Consider the following 22,162-nt stretch of genomic DNA (forward strand, 5'->3'; position numbering starts at 1 on the left):
TATATCAGAGTTCTGTCTGATATCAACAGCTTATGTTAACTTACTCTCCTACCAGCCCAAGAGTCAGCAGGGGGAATACAGAAGAAGGCAGGAGACGAAGTGATGGTAAAAATGAGTTTATTGAATAATCTTGAGAGATCAGTCTATGAGCATGCGCGCGAGACATTCAAAACTACAATGGCGGACTACAGGACTGTGTTTGTGCTGCTCAAGATTTTGAGTTTATTGACGCTTCTCCAGCAAAGTAATTGTAGTAATAAAGCAACCTCATCGTCCGTCCAGACAAAATTGCTCGATGCTTTCGCCATCTTCATTGTTTGTATTCTGTGGAAGAATGCTTATGTGCGCAGGCGCGAAGTGTTTCTTTTACAAAGTGACATCGACAACTACTGGCCTGGTATGCATAATACAGCGCTTTTACTCATTTTCGCGGATCCGTGTGAACGGGGATAGTTTTGACAGAGTTGTCATCTGTACGCGAAACTTTTCAAAAACGCAAAGGAAAAACTTTTCCGTTCTTAGTACATAATTGTCGTGTAAACGTACCCTTAGTTTGAGTGACATGTCAACTTCTGGCTCATCCAGTTGCTTGACTTTGGGGCGGGAGTACCTGTAGTGCGCTGTTTAGCTGTGAATTTACTCGTTTTTGCAAACAATAGCAGATTAAGAGTGGCAAGAGTGTTCAGAAATAAGAATTATTTTTACAGAGTTTGGTGGTGTAAGGGCACGCAAAACTACTTTAGAACTACTCCATAGGAAGAGCATAAGTGTGAGTAGATGACAGGATTTTTAAATTATCCCTCACACAGTAGGCACTTCATAAAGAAATGTTACCCTTGAAAATAGAGGACAGATCTATTTCTAAAGAGAACTTTCTGGTAGACAGCCATGTATATAAATGCAGAGAGAATTCTGTATGGTGTTTGTAGGACTGAAATAGATGTCTGTCCAGGTTGACAGGTTAAGGCCAAAATCTGTTAGTTCTCTGTGTCTTCAACTGGGGCTCACAGCAAACCTGCAATAAAAACAATACAATTCAAACTTATTTCAAATATCAAATCTTATCTGGTCACATGAGTATTCTCATAACTGTAACAACTCTTCTGATGCCTTTAATATCCCTACAATGATTTTTGTATCCTAGGGGACACAAGCATTTTAGAGGCTGGGGAGAAGAGCATTGAGTAAGTTGGCATGTCTGTCTGGCAGTGTTTGTGGGCGAAAGTGATCATTCCTATGCCCAATACTCACTCCAAAGGACAGAGTTCATGATGTGGGCACTTTGAAGGGAGCATGTGATTATACCCTTTGCTAACAGTCTTGCGGTAGGGCCCTGAATTCGTGAAAAAATCATTTTCTTACTTTAGTTGGGAACGGCCCTATGAGTTTTGTCCCCTTCCCACAGTGCCATTCTAGGGCACAAAAATGCAGTTTTGAAAATGCCCTATGTGTCCGGATGCCCGCTGATTCAAGCTCCTCGTTTACCGCTGATTCCTCCCGTAGGCTTAATTCAAACCTAAACAAAGTTTTGTTTCTGTAATCTGTAAAAGTTCCTGAAAAATGAACAAGGCAGGTCTGATAAGAGAAGGCAACAAATGGATACGGATGGATGCGTTTTGCACATGTTTGGAGGTAAGTAACCCATCAGTAAATTGTATCCTTACAATTAAAAGCATTCTTGTAAGATCACTGAATGTTGTGAAAACGTCCATTGTGGGGAAAAAAGATGAATGTTATTTTAGGGATCAAACGGGGACGTTCGCTGATGTCCTCTGAATGTAAAACCATGGTTACTATATGAATACTGCACTATTACTATAGTAAAACCATGGTTGTTACAATTTTACCATAGTAAAACCATAATTTCCGCCAAAAAAAAAACATGGTCACCACTGTCATGTTTGCTACAATATTACTGTAGTAAAACCAGGGACTAAAAACGAAATGTTTTTAATTTTGCTTCATTCAGAAGTTCCGCAGCTTCCTTCCCAAAGGGTTACCAGTTAGAACAAAATAAAAGAATGGTTATTTTTATTGTATTTAAAAATAAAAAAATTCTCCCCAATTTGGAATGCCCATTTCTCAATGCGCTCTAAGTCCTCATGGTGGCGTAGTGACGTCAATCCGCGCATCTTATCACGTGGCTTGTTGAATTAATGAATTAATCGCTGATACATTAATACATAGCACAAGTGGAGGCTTCACGCTGTTCTCTGCGGCATCCACGCACAACTCGCCATACGCCCCACCGAGAGCGAGAACCACGTTATAGCGACCACGAGGAGGTTACCCCATGTGACTCTACCCTCCCTAGCAATCGGGCCAATTTGGTTGCTTAGGAGACCTGGCTGGAGTCACTCAGTACACCCTGGATTCGAACTCACGACTCCAGGTGTGATAGTCAGCGTCTTTACTTGCTGAGCTACCCAGGCCCCCTCAAAGAACGGTTATTAACGTTCTTTTTAAAATGACAGTACTCTGCGCTATAAGGGGTTGGTGAAATACCAGTTTCAGTTTGCCAGATCTCACGAGAAACATGCAACATGGTCTGGAAAAACAAGCCCAAAATAAGACACTTGTCTCACCAAAATAAGCTAAAATAAGCAATTAAAATTTTACCTGTGTGGTGGATTTATCAGCATAGAACAAGCAGTTAATTAACTGTAGAGTATCATTTTATTTACAGATCTGTTTCTCAGTCAAAACCCAGCAGCATCAAATGTGTATTAATGCATCAGTGATTAATTCAGTGAAGACCTGGAAACAACTGAGAAATGTACTTTTACCTCTAATGTTTTCCTTGTATCTGGATTAGCCGTGCATGTATTGTGCATGAATCATGTAGTAATTATACATAGTTGTTAAAAAGGTCTTCATTCAGAGATTGTGACATCCACAACGGGCAATTAGGCAAAGAAATGTGTGATGCAGCGTCTAGGGGGCAAAATAGTTAGTTAAGATTTAAATGTTAGCATGAGAAATTAGTTTTACACAAAAGAGCGTCCTGATGAGCAAAATATGTAAGTGTGCTCTAATAAATGTATGTGGTAATCATGGGATCAGCAGAATCATTTATTCCAGACCGTTGAATGCAAAACCATGGTGGTGAATTGGTCCGTTGTCAAATACTGCTCATTTAAAATTATAAAAATAGTTATAATTACTTACAGGTTTTCAACATCGTTGATCTCTCATGCTCTTCGGTCTTCGTGGAGGCGGCATCTAACAAAGGCATCTATTTCTTCACCCAACAGCCTCAACCCAGTGTTTGGGTAGAAAAAAATAAACCAGCATTTTTTAGATAGTAGTCCTCAAGAGTAGTAATTATTGGTTTGTGAATGCCATGCCCCCCTTTGATAAATACTGTACACTGCTATTTAAAAATTTAGTTTTGCTACTTTTTTTACCTTCATACACAGCAGCCAAATAATATCAGTGATAGCTAATATACAGACTATGTTATACAAATACCTAGTATTATCTAGTAGTCATATAATCTAGTAAGAAGAAATCTGAAATTTACCTCGATATGTTTCTTAAGAGTGGTAGAATGCTTGCTTGCCAAAAAGCCAGTCGAGATATCGGCATCCAAAGCTGACATGACCACACAATTGCCCTTCTTCATCTTCATTGTGAAAAGCCCTTTAAAGTGTGGTCATCCAGGTGTTATACTGCTATTTGAGGTATCCTCCACAGTACCCCCACTTTCGCCATTATTAATAGCAGTTGGCACTAGGTCTACTGAATGAATGGCAAGTTTTCTATGTGCAATTTGACAATGTGATTATTCTTTCCCTTGCCAATCTTGGACAGTGATGTAGCAAACACAGATGAAGGGAAAATAGTGTTTAAGTACATTTACGGCACTTTTAAGTATGCAACTGTTAACTATTAAATAAAGTACAATTCCTGAGAAAAAAACAACTCGGTTACAGTAACAATTTGTAACTAATTTTTTACACCCTGGTAATCCCCGGCTAGGTGTGCTTTAAACTCTGGTGCATTTTTGGGCTGCCGCCTGCAATTTTTCACAATTACATTTAAAAGCTCACCATTTACACATATTGTGGACTAAATGCAAAAAATTTTTAAAAAATAATCATTTTTCTCTAGCACATTCCATCCAAATATACAGATCTGAACTGTAGGTGGCGCTTTAATGCATTTTAGCCATCACAGATGTGCTCGTCCATAGACATTCAGTCTAATTTTCAGTTCAAGCAACACCCTTATTGTTTCATTGAATATCTCGGCCTCTGAGTGGATTAGAAGCTCAAATTAAGTGTCATTAATTTTATAATGATCATATTGATCATTTTATCATCAATAGTCAATCATATTTTTCTGATGATTTGTTTTGCATGCTTTTTCTGCAGGATGGCATATTTTCTTCTGTACATCTAAGATATAACATTGGCTTATTCCGCCAAGCAAGCTCACAGACAAGTAAAAATAATGGCTAATTGTTTAGAAAACAAACAGATAAAATGTTTTAACTATTTGTGGCTTACAGCAGCAGTTATTGGAGCATAAAAGAGACATTTGTATTTGAATCACTTTGTGATTCTTTTGAACTGGTATTAGTGCAACAAAATTAAACTGTAAAGTTGCATTTCTGAGAAGGAGAGCTTTCATTTGATATATGACTTTTCCATTTATGTGCTATATGAAGGACTTTTTTTAATATAAATATTCATACCCTATTACCTCTAGGAGGCGCTAATTTTCAAAGCAAATGTTTTGAGGCCTTATTTTGTTAAGTCAAATAAATGCAAAATTGATGGTTATCTCTGAAAAGTTCAGATTCTAAGCTTTCAAACCATACCTCATATGCCTGACTTATGTATACGGAAACTTTAACGGTTTAAGCGTAAACTTTATTTGCAATATAGCGCCCCCCTTTGGACCCTCTAGGGGGTCCAACAGAGTTTAAGTGGTTTGATTTTAATGCACCACGTGGAGGCAAGAATCACTTGACGTAAAGGAGGTCCCACCTTACATGAAAAAGAGCCAATCACCTATGAGATTCAGACATCGCCTGTCAGTTAACTCGAGAACGTGCATGCACAAAAGCTGGACTGGTAAAAAACAGCTTTTTTGTGTGTGATATTTTTAGCTAAAGAAACACAATTTACGAGACCACTGTTGTCAAATTTTACTGCAGATTTGAAATATGGTATTTCTCCATTCAAGTAAAGCTGTTCTTTTATGCTGTCTGTATTCGTAGAAAATAGCTGCCCGGGAGCATTCCCAAGATGGCTGAGTGGACTGACTTGCCTTGAAAGGGACTTTTCCTGTGAATTAAACAGCTTTAAAGCACACATTCCAGCCAATCATAATCGAGCATTCAAACATACCATGGTATAACAGTAAATATTAAAGGGACCATGAAATATGGTGTTTAAATCTCAAAGATCACACTTGACATTAATTGACAGACTGATGGTTACAGAGGGTTCATTGCTACTGCATCTTTTTCAGAACTTCTGTTCGTCTGAATCGTGCATTGTCATCTGTAAACGGTGTTGTTTGGATTTGACTGTGTCTGTGAGGATATACAGTATGCTTGATTTAAAGTCCTTCACTTTGATCACTCACACAGACTCATACAACCTTCTAAACACAGTCAGACTCTGGACTCTTGTTGGATCACAAAACTCTCTTTAAACACCAGATCAGAGACAGTTCAAACAATACTCAACCCACATTAACATGTATTTCAGGATTTAGAAGTGGATTTACATTTCCAAATATACATTACATACATACACATATTTGCAACATAATATTTTAAAGTTTAAGTTTGCAGCTGGTTTGCACGTTTGATTTCCATTGAAATTCTTTGTGATGGTTTGTAAAATGGAGAAGGATGCACATATTATTTTGGCCACTGGGGGTTCTCAAATAAAGTCTGAGTGCCACTGACCTGGAGAATGTTAGTTTTTCAGGTCTGTATATCCATATTTGGTCTCTATAAAGTTATCAAAACAGAACACACACAGCAGATATTAATGGCACGCTGATTCTGTACTGTGACAGAGTTCTGTTAAACAGTTTCAATAGCAGATAAGCTCTGTGAAGTGATAGAGAGAGCTGTAAAACGTTGATTCAGAGAGAGACGGATCTTCAGTCAGTCATGAAGGTTCACACTGCAGCGCTCATTCTCTGTGCTTTTCTGCACACAGGTGAACAAACTAATATCACTATTTACCTTATATTTACCTTATATTTGTAATGATTCATTAATTGTGTATATGTGTGCAGGGTCATAGTTTAAAAAAACTTCTGTATTTAATATTTTGAATTTTAAATGTCATTTTAGTTTTAGTGAGTTTTAATTGTTCATAAATAGATTTTTTAATTTATTTGTACACTCAAAGAACAAATTTAGCCTATTTTTTTAAGATTTACACATTTCAATTTCATCACACAAATTCATCATATTTAGTTGTGTAATGTTTAACTTTGTATTTTATTGCTCAGTTTAATTTAATGGAATTTTGTTATGAAAATTAAATATGTAAATCTTTATTTTTTTTTTATTGAGTATCTTAGGAAAATGAGTGTTTTCTTTTATTTAGTTTCATTATTAGTTGTAGTTTAGTTATATTATCACTTTTAACTCAGCACTTTATTGAAAATGCAACAGCTGAACTGTGGTGGGTTGTTTTACATGTCCTTCAGGCAACTGTCAGCCACTGAATATGAAGGTACAGCCTTGCTTTCTGATAATCTTACACACTAATTCACAGTTACTTGTTAAATTAATTGATACATTTTTCTTATCACTTTCGCTGGTTTTGCTTTGTCATTGAGGGTTTCTATTGAGAGAAAAAAAAAAGCATGACGAATTGTTTGATTTTTGATTGAATTTGTTTACCATTGCAGAGAGGGTCAGCGACAGCATAGGGCTCATCTGACAAGACTTAAGGTTTAAAGAATATTCTGGGTTCAATACAAGTTAAACTCTGTGGCTTAATGTTGATAACCACAAAAGTTAATTTCCTTTTCTTTAAAAAAAAAAAGCAAAAATCTGGGTTACAGTGAGGCATTTACAATGGAAGTCAATGGGGTCAATCTGTAAACATTAAAATACTCACTGTTTCAAAAGTATAGACACAAGACATAAACAATATGTGTGTTAACATGATTTTACGGTGATTAAATCACTTACTAACCACATCTGTGTAAAGTTATAGACAATTGTACAACTTCTTTCCCATAATGTTACGATTTAAACCCAGTAATCCAGCAAAAGCGACGATTTTAAAAGCTTTACAGCTCAGTTGTAACAGAAGAATTAATGTTGGAGCTTTTCATAAAATTATAAGCTTCACATTTATGCCTTTAAACCCTCCAAAAATTGGCCCCATTCACTGTTGATTGAGCTTAACTTGTATTTTACCCAGAATATTCCTTGAACTCTATCGTGGTCTTAATGTTCAAGTCCCTACTTTGAACCAAGAGGGTCAAATTTACCCTTTTTTATGTTCAATTTTAAAAAGCTTGTAATAAAGGCTCTGTTTGCTCTATCTCTCTACTTTTGGTTTTATATAATTCGTCTAGGTGCCAGCTAACAATAGAAAAAATATTTTTTCTCTATCGCCTTCTATCACAATATACAGATCTGAAAGGCAGGGGCCCCAACACCGCCCATAGATATCCAGTCTTTTTTGAGAAGCCTCACCATAAAATTATAGAAAAGATCAAAATGTTATAAGAACAGTCATACTTAAAATTTCACACATCACAATTTTTTTAAGCTTTGTGTATAAATGCACGAAATAAAAAAAAATGACATTGGCAGGTTCAGATCACCTCTGTGGAGGATATCATGAAGTTTCAGGCTGAAAACTTAATTTTAAGTTGATGTAAATCAGTTAAAAATTCAAAAGGGTCAAACTGACCCATAAGTCCACGGAAGGTTTAAATAAAACCAGCAAGTTTGGTCAAACTGCATAGATTTCTCATTTCATCCAACTTGAGAAAGCATTTTGTGTTGTCAAATGTCTGAAATAAGGTATGATTGACTCAAACTGTGTCATTTAATCATGACAGTATGTGGTCAGACCCCAGTCGTGTCCATCAGACCCCATGCGGCTGCCGTTAAACCCGGCGAGACTGTGAGCTTCAAGTGCCACGTGGTGAGTGGGTCGCAGCCCATCCAGCTGGAGTGGAAGAAGATCAGCAACCAGGAAATGGGAGGTGAGTTTAAATCACTAATGATCTGATGGGTGATAAAAGGGAAACATGTTCTGTATTGTTTTGAAAGAGACTTTTTCAATTGAATCATACATAGTAAGAACAGTTATAGTGAGATCTCTTTAATATCTTAGTATTTTCCAGTAGACAAGAATGACATTAAATGGAGAGCACACTGAGGCTGAAATCTTTTGCTTTTCAGATGTTTCTCTTGAGAAAAAGACTCAATGATGTCTGAAACAAGACTTCAAAGGCTGTTATCAAATGCAAAAAAATATCAGTATAAACAAAGATTTCTCATCAATTTCATCTATGGCCAAATGATCTGAGCTATGTTATCCACATTCATTTGATAGTTTTATACTTTTATTGTATGTTAAAAAATACATCTATGATAACAGTTGTCTCATCATCATGTGATATGTAACAAATATCTGCTTATTTAACTTTAAAGTTTTAAAGAGATTGCATGTCATGCTATATTTCTGTTCCAGATAATGTTAATATTGGAGCTGATGGGGCTGTTCTGACTATTACCAATGTCCGTGTCAATAACCAGGGTGGATACCACTGCATTGCAACAAATGCACATGGAAAAGTGACTGTCACAGCCTCCCTGTCCATCAAACGTGAGTTTAAAGTATGTGTCTTTCAGTGTGTGTTTTGAAATAGCCAACGGTTTCCTGGTGCCATACCAGTACCAGTGAGGTTTATCATTAACAAAAACTATTAAACTAGCAGTTTTCATCAGCTAAATGTACATTTAAAAAAGGAATTTGCAAAGAACTGAAACTAAACTCAAACTATTAATGTGCACTAAAATTAAATGTAAACTCAAAATTATTGAGAATTTATTTTCGAAATTCTAAATCATAACCTGAAATGTGTGTAAGCTTGCTCCTGCTTCCTCATTTCCCCTGAACTGACCTGAGAGTGTCACAGTGGTTCCATAACCCGGGAAGAGGAAGGAATCGTCGTTATGGAGTCCTCGCCGCTGGCCAAAGTGATCAAGACCCTCGCTGGCATCCACCAAACCCAGCACCAAGCCTTCCTGGACCTGCACACGGAGCAAGAACAGCGGTTCCAGGTGCTCCTTCATGCCCAGGCTGAGGACCGGCAGGTGTTATGGAGCTTAGTACCCCAGGGGGAAACTTCAGCCGCGACCCTGGCCACAGCTTCGGCCATCCCCCACATCACACTCATTAATATGGGCCCACAGGACGACCCGGAGGCCTTTACCGAGTTGTTCAAGCGGACGGCTGAATCCTGGGGATGGCTCAACTCGCGGCCCAACAGCTTCCAGTGACACTTGCGACAAGTCATCTTGCAGTGAGTCGGCCGCAGCCCAGAACAGCATTGCCAGCGCTTCTGCTCATTGACGTTTGCCGAGCTCGGCTGCCCGTTTGCATGTGCGCAACAGATCCGTGACTCCTGCCGGTGGTGGCTGCTGGCGGCAGGACGTGACGCTGTGGCAGTGATCAATCTGGTGGTACTGGAGAAGTTCATCACGTGACTACTGAGAGGGATGGTGGAATGGGTCCAGTGCCACTGCCCAGCGTCAATGGATGAGGCCGTCCAGCTGGCTGAGGACCACTTGGCAGCATATCAGGGGGCCAACAAGCCCTCTTCTCTCTCTGTCTCTCTCTTTCTCTACTTCTCCCTCCTCCCCCTCTTTTTGTCCCCGTCCTGTTCCTACTTCCCGGAAATGGGAAGTTGTTTCCCCAATACTGGCTCCCCGGTCTCAGGGACCTTTTAACCCACCGGTTCCCCCATCTCTCTCTGCTTTCCTTCCCATGTTGGTGAATCTGCTGCCGCGGGTGTGGGTGGGAAGTTTGGGCTGGTCTGTTGGAGCTGCAGTGAGCCTGGGCACTTCCAGGACCAATGCCCCGCGATGGAGGTGGGGGCATTAGTCCCGATCCCTGACATGCCACTGGCCGCCCCTGATCGAGCTGGAGTGTACCGGATACCAGTGAGTATTAAGGGGGGTACATACCAAGCCTTGGTGGATTCAGGTTGTAATCAAACCTCCATTCACCAAAGCTTGGTTCAGTCCGAGGCTTTGGATACAGGCCGGCGGGTGAAGGTAAGGTGTGTGCAAGGGGATATTCAAAATTACCCATTGGTGACGTTCAGTATTCAATTTCGGGGACAAAATCATGTCGAAGCTGCGGTTAGTCCCCGCCTCTCCCATCCACTAATTTTTAGTACAAATTGGCCGGAATTTACAACTTTATTGAAGGGAATATGTGTGGATGGGTCTTGCAACAACGTATCTCAGTGTGTAGTTTGCGATTCGCTGGCTGGGGATGCAGTGCCAGGGCCGTCTACATCAGCTCCCCATCAGGAGGACACAAGGGAGGGGGATGTCTCGGCTTCCCCAGCCCTTAGAGGATTCACTGCAGGGGATTTCCCTCTGGAGCAGATGCGAGACGAAACCCTTAGGCACGTTTTTGACCACATGGTGTGCTCGACGTCCTATGGGAAAATTGGGAGGAGGGACCTTCAAACAGCAAAAACAAAATTCAATATGTTCTTGACCTGAGAGAAAAACTCCACACACTGGGGCAACTAACACAGGAGAATTTGCTCCAGGCTCAAGAATGTCAAAGCCGGTTGTATAATAGGGGTACACGACTATGGGGAATTTCCACCGGGAGATAAAGTCCTTGTATTGCTCCCCACATCGAGCTCTAAATTACTTGCCAAGTGGCAAGGACCCTTTGAGGTCACACAGCAAGTTGGGCAAATCAATTATGAGGTGAAACAAATGGATAGAAGCAGAGCATGTCAGATTTACCACCTCAACCTCCTAAAACCGTGGAGAGAGGCGGTCCCTGTGACTTTGGCGATGGTGGTTCCAGAGAGGGAGGAGGTCGGACTGGAGGTGAACATAAAAGCGGATGAGGAGAGTCCCCTGTTCACTGTGTAAAGTGCTTTGAGTGTAGTGTCAGAAAAGCTCTATATAAATGTAATGTTCATTCATTCATTCACCTCTCACCATCCCAAGTCATGGAGGTGGCCAGGTTGCAAGGAGAATTCTCTGACATGTTCTCACCTCTTCCCGGTCATACGAATCTCATAGAGCACAATATCGAGATGATCCCAGGGGTAGTGGTACGTAGTTGTCCTTACCGATTGCCCAAGCACAAAAAAAAAAAAGTGGTTCGGGAGGAATTAAAGGCCATGCTGAATATGGGGGTAATAGAAGAATCCCACAGTGACTGAGCCAGCCCAGTGGTTTTGGTACCTAAGAGTGATGGCTCGGGCCGTTTCTGTGTGGATTATAGAAAAGTCAATGAGGTGTCTAAATTTGATGCCTACCCAATGCCTTGGTTTGTTGAACTGCTCGATCAGTTAGGTGCGGCTCACTTTTATTCGACACTGGATTTGACGAAGGGATATTGGCAGATTCCTTTAACTCTCATGAAAATGCCATTTTTCCACACCATTCGGATTACACCAATTCGTGATGCTTCCGTTCTGTTGGTTCGGGGCCCTGGCTACGTTTCAGCAGCTCATGGACAGAATCTTCAGACTGCACGCTGCTAATACCGCTGCCTATCTGGACAACATCATTATTTACAGTAATGATTGGCAGTGGCACCTGCAGCATCTGAGGTCTGTCCTGAGGTCTTTGAGAGAGGGGGGACTTAAACCCAAAGAAATGCACAATTGGGCGGGTGGAAGTACGCTATCTGGGCTTCCACTTGGGCCATGGGCAGGTGCGGCCCCAAATTGATAAGACCGCAGTGATTGCAGCCAGCCCAAGAAGTAAGACCAAAAAGGAGGTGAGACATTCCTGGGGCTGGCTGGCTATTATCATAGGTTTGTGCCTAACTATTCGACTGTCACCAGCCCGCTGACTGATCTTACTAAAAAGAAGGCACCAGATCCGGTCCAGTGGACAGAGCCATGTCAGCAGGCGTTCACGTGGGTGAAAGCTACACTTTGCCGCAGGCCGTTATTGCACTCTTCTGACTTCTCTCTCCCTTTTATCTTGCAGACGGACACATCGGACAGAAGGTTGGGTGCGGTACTGTCCCAGATGGTGGAGGGGGAGGAGCACCCCTTGCTGTACATTAGTCTCAAGCTCTCGCTGAGGTAGACTAGGTACAGCACGATAGAAAAGGAGTGTTTGGCCATTAAGTGGGTGGTCCTCACCCTCCGGTATTATCTGTTGGGGCGTGCCTTCACCCACTGTTCGGACCACGCCCCACTCCAGTGGCTCCATCACATGAAGGACGGATCACCCATTGGTATCTAACTCTCCAGCCTTTTAAGTTCAAGGTGGTCCACAGTCCGGAGGCTGTTGCGGATTTCCTCTCCAGAAATGGGGGGGGGGGGGAGTAAGTGACAGGCCGGATGGCTCCCTGGCCTGAGTTGGGCAATGGAGGCATGTGGTGATGTGGGCACGGGCGTGGCCGAGCGACGTCTGTGGAGAGTGAGGCCGGGAGAGGAAGAGCGGTAAGGATTGACACCTGAGGGGAATTATCTCTAACAGATGTTTTGTGTTCCAGTGAGAGCTGGAGAGAGATAAAGAGCAGCCAGAGCCGCAGTTGGGGGAGAAAGGGGCATGAGTCCTACAACGGCATGGACTGCAGTGACAGAGAGTGTTTCTTTTCGTTTGTGTTTGAGCTGCTGAGTTTTTGTTGTGTGTGCGCTGAAGCGGCACAAAATAAATAACCTGAAAGTGTGTAAGCTGGTTCCTGCTTCCTCATTTGCCCTGAACTGACCTGAGGGTGTCACAGTAAGGAAACAAACACAAGAACAACTTGCTGTGGAGAAAGCTGCTTGTATGTATGTATGTATATGGGAGTAAAGGGTACACCGCTTATACAGTGTTTGTAAACCACTACGCTGCTTTCTCGCAATAACCCACTTTCTAGTGTCTATGTAAACGTAGTCAATAAAATTATGCCACAATACAACAAAAATTAAGCCTTTTCTTTTTTTGTTGTGGCAAAATTGTGTTTTCAGCTTTTATTGGCTTTGCTAATTTTGCTGTGTTGTGCACCCTTGGGCCACCGTAAATCACAGTTCACCTGATGTGTTCTCTGATAAATTGTCATTGTAAGCAGTGATTTGTAGCAGTGAGTTATAAGGGATGAAAACTTAAATACAAAATCAAAATACAAAACAATATAGAAAATGAATGTAATTTTCAAAACTATTCTCAATATACATCATAACGTATCATATCGTGTGTGTGTGTGTGTGATGTCATTTAGAGCTTCCAAAGGTTCTAGTGAAGCCATCCAGCCCACTGACTGTCAGAGTGGGTGAGACTGCATCTCTAGAATGCAACGCCTCAGGGAGGCCACACCCCTCCATCAGCTGGTACAAAGAGGAAGGAGGGAGTGAGACGGCGCTTGATTCCATCATGACAGCAGAAACCACAGCTCTGCTGCAGGTGCTACTCTTGCATTTAGACCAAAAGTCTTAGACAGTGAAAATCTGTGATCTTTCACTTAAATGTAATCAATGTCATTTAAACCTGGAAATAAGCAAAGAAAATTTCTGATATAAAACTATTTTTGGGTCGCTAATAAAAGTTGCTAATCCTCCCAAATGTACCTCCAGGTGACTGTAACGACAGCAGAAGATGCTGGGATATTTGTGTGTCGTGCTCAGAGCAGGAACGGGCTTGCTGAGCAGAGGGTGGAGCTTAAACTGGCTGTAATGGCACCTCAGGCCTCAGTAACCGATACAGATCTCACAGCCAACGAGGGCCATACGGTGACCATGCACTGCCATGCTAGTGGTAAAGTCACTTTCTGGACACTTTCACATTAGAGCTTTTGGTGCAGAGACGAGTCTGTGGTACGCATCTGTGGTATCGGTGTATTTCTCTTTGCTGTGTCGTTCTGTGTGAGAAGTTTTGGTGGTAAAACGAAAGGGACATATACTTAAATGACACAATAAAACTGGCATCTTTTCCGTCCTTACCAAGTTACATAGTGCAAATAAATTGCAGTTGAGAACAGGTACAGTGGGGGGAGGGGTGGAATCAAACTCGAGTGTTAAAACAGCCTCTAACACTGAACTCTGCAATTTTTCATCTGTTCAGCTATTGTATAGTTTGATTCAATTGACTCAAACTCAATTCATCAAATTTTTGTAACTCGGTAAATTCATCATGCATTTACTTAATTTTCTCAGGTTCCCCCACTCCAGTCATTTCCTGGTCTAAACTGCGAGCGCCATTGCCATGGCAGCACAAGGTGACCGGAGGAAGTCTTACTCTTAGTAATGTGGGACGACAAGATTCAGGTACATTGTTCTGCATTGCTTGAGCAAATGTGTGTTGATTTCAAATGGGGTAAATATGGAACTAGCATTTATTTTTAAAGAGGTCATTGTGAGACAGCTCAACAGCAGGAAGGAAGTAGACACAGGGAAGCGGGGTTTCTTCTGGCACAGGTAAGATTTTTAATCGGCCATTTCAAGGTTTTTCAAGTTCACAAACTCGTCAGATTCGCAGCAGGTAGTCAAACAAACACATCAGCTTCACAGGAACGTAATAACCTCAACACATCAGCTTCACACACATAACAGATTAAACCACTTCAGCTTCGGGTACACCGTTGCCTTTCTTGTGCCAGACTCTCTCACTCTGCTGCTGGTGGCGTGGCTGGTTATATGCCGCTCTCCCCATGCTCACTGGAATTAGAGACAGGTGTTAAACATAATCTAGCTCAGGTGCAAGCGCCCTTACCGCTTTCTCTCTCTCTCTCTCCGGACGGACGCTTGACCACGCCCCCACTGCCACAGTCATATAACGAGAAATCAAATTATCCTGGATATTTTGAGGAAAAATTGTTAATTGTACTATGAAATCATACTGTAACTTTCAGAACTCGAAATTTCCTCCCTCGACCAAAAAGAGCATTTAATGGATTTATTTGTAAGTAATAAAAAGGAAGTAGGATGGACATTATTCCTGAACACCAAAAAAAACTAATGATAAGAATCAAATGTGGTAAAGTGTGTGAAAGCTTGTGCTGTTTGTGTCTGTGTGTAGCACCTACAGCTCTGCAGATCCTTTTGAGAATCCCAATTTTATTTTCAACAAACCCTGATCATTTGAGTGGCACATTTCAGCACAGATTGCTTTATGAATCTGTTACAATGTAATGCAGCTTTACAAAGAGACTGTCATTGAAGGATACAGCAGTTATAAACTAGGCTATTGAACTTGACAGCAAACCTGCAGCCTGTGTGTAAATGCAGCAAAGCGCTGTTACTCATTTTACATGTGGAGAGGACATTTATGTAGAAGTCTTAATTGCACAGCATCAAAAATGGGTCAGAGATGGTCAAAATGGTTATGATAAACTGAATTATGACTTTTTGGTGCAAAAAATACCCTTGACTAACATTATAATCTGACCTCAGGGGAAAAGAATAACGTATGATGTGACCCCTATAACAAATACAAGAGCATACTCAGTTGGTCTCTCTCTCTCTCTCTCTCACTCAGGCCAGTACATCTGTAATGCCACAAATGCCCTGGGATTCAGCGAGGCATACGTGCAGTTGGAGGTGGATTGTGAGTGAGAAAACACACTTATCATTGTTGACCTTCACTGGAGGTAGACACACACGGTTCAGTCAGAGTTCAGACAAGAGCACTGTAAGCTGGTCACAGGTCAGTGTAGATGGTACACTGCAAATTTTTCCAGTTTAAATATGTAAACACCCTTAAAACAAAATACACTTTAAAGCAAACTTGTGCAGACAGATTTGGATAAGACTTGTTTACATAGTTCTAAATGTAGTTGTTTTACACAAATGAAGGACAATAGACATTTGTTAGATGCATTAAACACAGACCAGCACAAGCCAGTCATGCACACTTTGGACTGAGGCACAGTTAGGGAACGTGGTGAAAGAGCTTTTGCGTAAATAATGAGGGACTTTGGGAAAAGATTATCGACTTTACATCCATGATAAATGGGTGAATGTCCAAGTCACATTTCACCACAAAATCAAAAGAAAACAATACATTATATTTTGCATGAAGTAAGTGAAGCCTGTTTAAGGACCATTTAAGCTGAAGTGTGTAATTTGTGCGACTACAGCATTGGTTGCACCACTGGTAATGGAAAAATAGTTACTTTTGTTATAAATTCTGTTTGGTGACGTTAGTGGCACAGGTTTTGTAAGATTCACCCTAATAACAAGCACATACTATTAACAAACTTGTCTCGTCCTCAGCCCCTCCCTACGCCACCACACTGACGGATGAAATAGTCGCACGCCGAGGTGAGGCCATGCGTCTGCAGTGTCTCGCCCACGGCACTCATCCAATCCGCTACCGCTGGACACGTGTGGGTGGGGCAGCCATGTCCATGAGGGCGGAGACCACCAAAGACGGCTTGTTGAAGATTAGTCAGCTGAAAGTAACGGACAGCGGAACATATAAGTGTGTGGCGACCAACCACGTGGGCTCCAGTGAAGCTTTAACCAAAGTCACTGTGATGGGTGGGTGAAAATTTAAAATTCATTTGAAATATATGCTCCAAAATAATATGCTTTTGGAAATCATTAGAACTTTAAGATGTTAAAATAAGTTTTTTTTTTTTTTTTTTGCTATCTCTTCCTAACAGCTTAATTACAGACCATCTTCAACAGTCTGATGTCTGTACGTTAATTATGAGGTCACAATAACCTCTTATTAAAATAACCAGACCTGGAAGAAAATGATGTCCATAGAAAAAACAAACATTGAAAGTTTTGCTAAGATGTTCAGAACATCAGGAAAGAAATATTTAGCTTTGTCTTGTATTCTGTTATTTTAAATTTTTCTAAAATGGAACAGTGGATACAATTATTTTACTTTACTTCTCTGTCAAATAAACAGATAGTAAAGCTCACCATCACCGGACGGTGTGTTTACAGTGTTTTTACTTGGTGAATCTGAATCTGTCTGCTTACAATGAGTTATTAATACAAGAGATAAACATTGGATTTCCACAACAAATCCACTACATAAGATTCCAGAGGAAGTCTCTGTATTATAAATAATACTGAACCCAGAATATTCTTTTAAGAAGTAAAAAAATAGATGACCAAACGCCTAAATCTAAATGAAGTCCTTTGGAGTCTATACGTTTAGCAATTCGATCTTATTAAATTGTTGAGAAAAATGATAAACAATAGAATGTAAAATGGATAGCATTTGATAGCACTTCATCTTGCAGATATTAAGATAAAGATATGCTTTACTGAAATAATATTTTTTACCAGCTACTCAGTCTGTAGCTGTAGCCTACAGAAGACATTTGTTATGCTGTCAGTGTAGAACATTTAAAAACAATTTGAAGTAGCTGCACTTTATCACCACTCGATGGAGACACAGTCAGCCACTGAGAGCAGAAATTGAGATTTAAAGAGTTTGTTTACATATGGATGATTGAAACAGTCGATTTAACAGTGTAAACTGTCACTAAACAGGGTGATAGAAACACGAGGCTCATTTAATTTGGAATTATAATCGTGACGTTGTCGTCATCTGGAATGCCATTGTCATTGACATTTCATGTCAACAAAAAAGTACAAAAACAAAGTGCTTTCTCAATAAAACAACTATTGGTTTCAGTTAATATATTTCTTCAATGTAACGTATCTACTAATTGCAAAGCTTAAGCATTAAACACCTTTTTGATATTATAAGGGAAAGGATGTTTTACTATGTTACGGACAAACTGCATGTCATTACAGACACTGATTTAATGCTACACTTCGAGTATCTTTTGTCTATTCTGTCATATGTGCAGTATTTTAAAATAATTTTAATAAATGTATGTTTTTGCAGATATCCATGTGATTATTTTCAGCACGGTCACTATTGACAGAAACTTTTTATCATAAATCTGAATTAAATATAATTTTGGTAGTTTTATGCAAAACTCTAACCTTTGTGGATGTAAAATATACCTTGAAGGATATCAGAAGCAGCATTCTCGTTATTTGAAATGTAAAAATAAAAAATCAGGTGTAACATAGTTGATGGTGAAAGTAACATCAATATCCTGTTTTTTCACAAAAAACAATGACAGAATTTACATAAGAAGATCTCTGTTTTAACTTACAAATTATATGGTTAATTATATCTAGTTATAAATATTTAGTTAATTTTGTTAAATTAATTAAATGTCCCTTAATCCGTAATCATCATGATTCACATGCATAAGGGCACACACACTCTGTGTCCTCTGAAACATACAGGATTAAATTATGACAAAAAATGGATCTATGGAAAATAATTCATCATCAGTGTACACAGTTGGGTCACGTCAACTATGTTACCCAAGAGTTGACAATATAGGGTAACATAGTTGACAATGAACCCATTTTGTCTCATAATTTCAATGGTAGGCCGTGCCTGGTCAACCACATGTCATTTTCTTGATCAGGTTAACCTCAAATTTGAATATATTTTAGTTCAAATCATAAAAATATTGCAAACCATAACAATGTACCCAACATAGTTGACAGTCAGTTAATATACTCCTTGACAATATGCTATTGTAGTTAAAATATTGAAAGAATGAAAGTACATTCGCCATTATGTGTTCAAAATGTCCCCCACAGAGGGAAATGACATCACATGATGCTGGTCACATGGTTTGGGATACACCTTTTTTTTTTTAGTTGTGGGGGGTGTTTGTTTAGTAACATAGTTGACAGAACTTTTGTGGACATGAGTAAAATAAGATATTTTCTTTATTAAAATGTCAAACTCAATCTAAAATATACTATTTTTCTGAAGTGTTTAGAATTTAAAAAGAAATAAAATATAGATAATGTTGACTTTAACACTTATTCATTATTTTGGACTGAAGACCCACTCACTTAAACTGTCAATTAAGAAACATCATGGCAATTTCAAGCAAAATGAAACATGGGGTGATATTATAACATGCTTTCCCTTAATGGATAAAATGGGATATTTGAAGAAAATCATTAGAAAATATATAATTATCATCAATGGACATTTAATGTACCTTAAATTATAGAATGAGCCAGTTAATAGTGAATCATTTTCCTCAAATATTCCTCCTGTCATGCCAGTACACTGAGTTATGATGTCGGCTTCACATTCCCATTGATTTTCATAAAGAGGTATTTAAGATTAAGAATTTGAAAAAAAAAAAAAAAATTGTCCAAGTTCAAAACATTTCCAAAGGCCTATTATGTTGGTTTCTTCTGTGGCAGATTGCATGAGATCATCATTTGAAGAGTGCAAATAAAAAAGGGGATTGTTAATAATTCACTCTTAACTGATTGACAAATGAGAAATGTCATGAAGTAGTTTGTCTCGTAGCATTTCCTGCTGGGTCACAGTGATGTCCGGTCACTTCCTGCCCAAAGGTCGTGTCAACATGACCAAGGAAAGTTGAGCATTAGTGAGGATTTTATGCTTGGAAATTAAGCTTTTATTTAAAACAATTTATTATTATTACATTAATAAACAAAAAAACATTTTCTAAACTTTCAAGCATACTGAAACTCACACTAAAAGAGATTTTCGAGTTGTCCTATTAGAATCTGGTTAATAGTTTACAAGTGTTTATACCAAAAACAGGCTACAATATGAATATAATAAGTAATATAGTGTATACTATAGCTATAATATGAATTTTTCTCATATACATGACAAGCACAAACCACTTTATAATTTAACATTTTGTTTTATTGCAACCTGTTGTTTTACTTGTTACTTTTTATTCTTTAATAATGTTTTTATTTAATTCTGCATTAACTTTACATGTCAAAGCCTTTTGTAACATAAATATTTACAGCATTAGTCCATGTATGACAGTAATTCTGCTTATATGTGCACAGACAGGAATGTTTACTTAGCTTTCTACTTAAGGACATACAATAGACTTTGATTTGTTTTTCTATACTGTTTTATATAAAGCTAAATATAATTACTATGAACTAACCCAAACCCTATAAGCAATCTGAAAGGGGTATTTTACCCAAAATTAAAAATTCTGCCATTATTCACTTGGTAGCAACATGATGGTGAGGAATAAATGACAGAATGTACATTTTTGCTGAACTACCCCTTTTATGTGCATGTGCCAACATTTGTGTTTGAGGGCATAAGAGGAAGTGGAGCTATTATATGCTTATTTTTCAAAGATTCTGACCAGGAAGTGTCCAAAATGGCAGATTTGGGAGCCTTTTTTTCCAAGAAGAGGATAGGTGGAGTTGCCGTGTTTTCCACCTGAAGCAAACTGAAAATCACAAAATAAACACGAGAGCGATTAAAAATCAATCTGTTTCACCTAAACTCTGAAATTACATTCAAGCGAGTCATTTTAATAATGTTGTTTCCCTCAGAAGGTGCAGCTATGGAAGTTTCTTCAACTGTACAAAGGGAATTTAATGAGGTAAGCATTGAGGAAGTTAATGACTGGTTGTATGTTGCTAAACAACTTGCTGTAACATTCACTGCAGATGAATTAGTTAAAAGTTAAAACTGGCCTAATGCCAGGGTTAAAAAAAGACTGTAATCCACGGTTAAGTGTAGTGTGAATAACCGGTCAGAAACATAGTATTTCTGATCATGTTATGTCTAATCTATACAGACCTCATTGAAAATGCTTACAGGGTGAATGGACTTCTGTGTGACTATGGTTACTGTTTCACTTATAGCCTCAAACAGACAAAACTGTGTGCAACGTCATTCAGAGATTCGCACACACACAGACCAAAAAGAAGCTTTAAGCAGACCTTTCTGTGAGACTCACACACGTTTACATACAGTATCTAAATGGATTCAGGCCATAGTCTTCTTTTGTTTTGATATATAGTAAAGCCAGTTATAATGACTACAGACTAATCCTTCCACATCTGAAAGAAAACTCATTCCTCAAACATTATGGGGATGTTTGTACCCTAGTTTTATCCCTAAAGCATAACTAAGTAAACACACTCACACTGGTTTGTGTGATTTTAATAGACAGAATACTCGCATGGAAAGAAGAACTGCAAATTCTGCTGTTACTCGGTTTCAAACCCACAAATCATAAAGTACTGCATATAATGCATGTATTTCGTCTGTGTATGTGTATTCATATGTAGAGTGACATTATCAATCACAAGTTGATTATACGTATATACACATGATGACATGCACAGAGATGCTAAAATCGCTGAGATCATGTGAAGGTAACAGAACTGAAACACAAACGCTGCATATGTCATCATTAGTGCATCATGACTGCGCATAAACATTTAACTATTCCTTGGAACTGTTTTCCTTTCGTGAACCAAAAGTGTCACAGAAGCACCACAAAATGACATGGTTGCTTCAGCAATTGAGTTAGGTTTAGTTTTAAGGACACTATCGGTTAGGTTTAGGTTTAAGGTCACTGTCGGTTAGGTTTAGGTTTAAGGACACTGTCGGTTAGGTTTAGGTTTAAGGACACTGTCGGTTAGGTTTAGGTTTTAGGACACTGTCGGTTAGGTTTAAGGATACTGTCGGATAGGTTTAGGTTTAAGGACACTGTCGGATAGGTTTAGGTTTAAGGACACTGTCGGATAGGGTTAGGTTTAAGGACACTGTCGGTTAGGGTTAGGTTTAAGGACACTGTCGTTTAGGTTTAAGGACACTATCGGTTAGGTTTAGGTTTAAGGACACTGTTGTTTAGGTTTAAGGACACTGTCATTTAGGTTAAGGACACTGTCGTTTAGGTTTAGATATAAGGACACTGTCGGATAGGTTTAGGTTTAAGGACACTGTCGGATAGGTTTAGGTTTAAGGACACTGTCGGTTAGGGTTAGGTTTAAGGACACTGTCGGTTTGGTTTAGATTTAAGGACACTGTCGGTTAGGGTTAGGTTTAAGGACACTGTCGTTTAGGTTTAAGGACACTATCGGTTAGGTTTAGGTTTAAGGACACTGTTGTTTAGGTTAAGGACACTGTCGTTTAGGTTTAGAT

General features: G+C 39.3%; 2 protein-coding genes across 6 annotated transcripts in view; one reads left to right on the plus strand and one right to left on the minus strand.

Moving 5' to 3' along the window:
• The window catches only part of LOC127444237 (uncharacterized), a 188,067-nt gene that overhangs the window by 12,702 nt on the left and 153,203 nt on the right, over positions 1 to 22,162 (minus strand).
• LOC127444167 (basement membrane-specific heparan sulfate proteoglycan core protein-like) lies at positions 4 to 20,711 on the plus strand. 5 transcript variants are annotated; one of them, XM_051703402.1, is made up of 10 exons: positions 88 to 105; positions 1,551 to 1,632; positions 8,059 to 8,205; positions 8,697 to 8,831; positions 13,431 to 13,612; positions 13,783 to 13,963; positions 14,362 to 14,472; positions 15,683 to 15,751; positions 16,420 to 16,686; positions 20,560 to 20,711. In XM_051703402.1, the coding sequence occupies exons 1-10, from the start codon at positions 103 to 105 to the stop codon at positions 20,694 to 20,696; spliced, it is 1,314 nt and encodes a 437-aa protein (XP_051559362.1). In that variant the 5' UTR covers positions 88 to 102; the 3' UTR covers positions 20,697 to 20,711. The 5 variants fall into 5 exon arrangements, with proteins under 5 accessions (XP_051559363.1, XP_051559362.1, XP_051559364.1 ...); XM_051703405.1 differs by lacking the exons at positions 88 to 105; positions 20,560 to 20,711 and adding exons at positions 181 to 397; positions 16,812 to 17,078; XM_051703403.1 differs by lacking the exon at positions 1,551 to 1,632 and having other exon boundaries at positions 4 to 105.

Source organism: Myxocyprinus asiaticus, chromosome 7, assembly GCF_019703515.2.
Source record: "Myxocyprinus asiaticus isolate MX2 ecotype Aquarium Trade chromosome 7, UBuf_Myxa_2, whole genome shotgun sequence".
Classification (NCBI taxonomy): Eukaryota; Metazoa; Chordata; class Actinopteri; order Cypriniformes; family Catostomidae; genus Myxocyprinus; species Myxocyprinus asiaticus.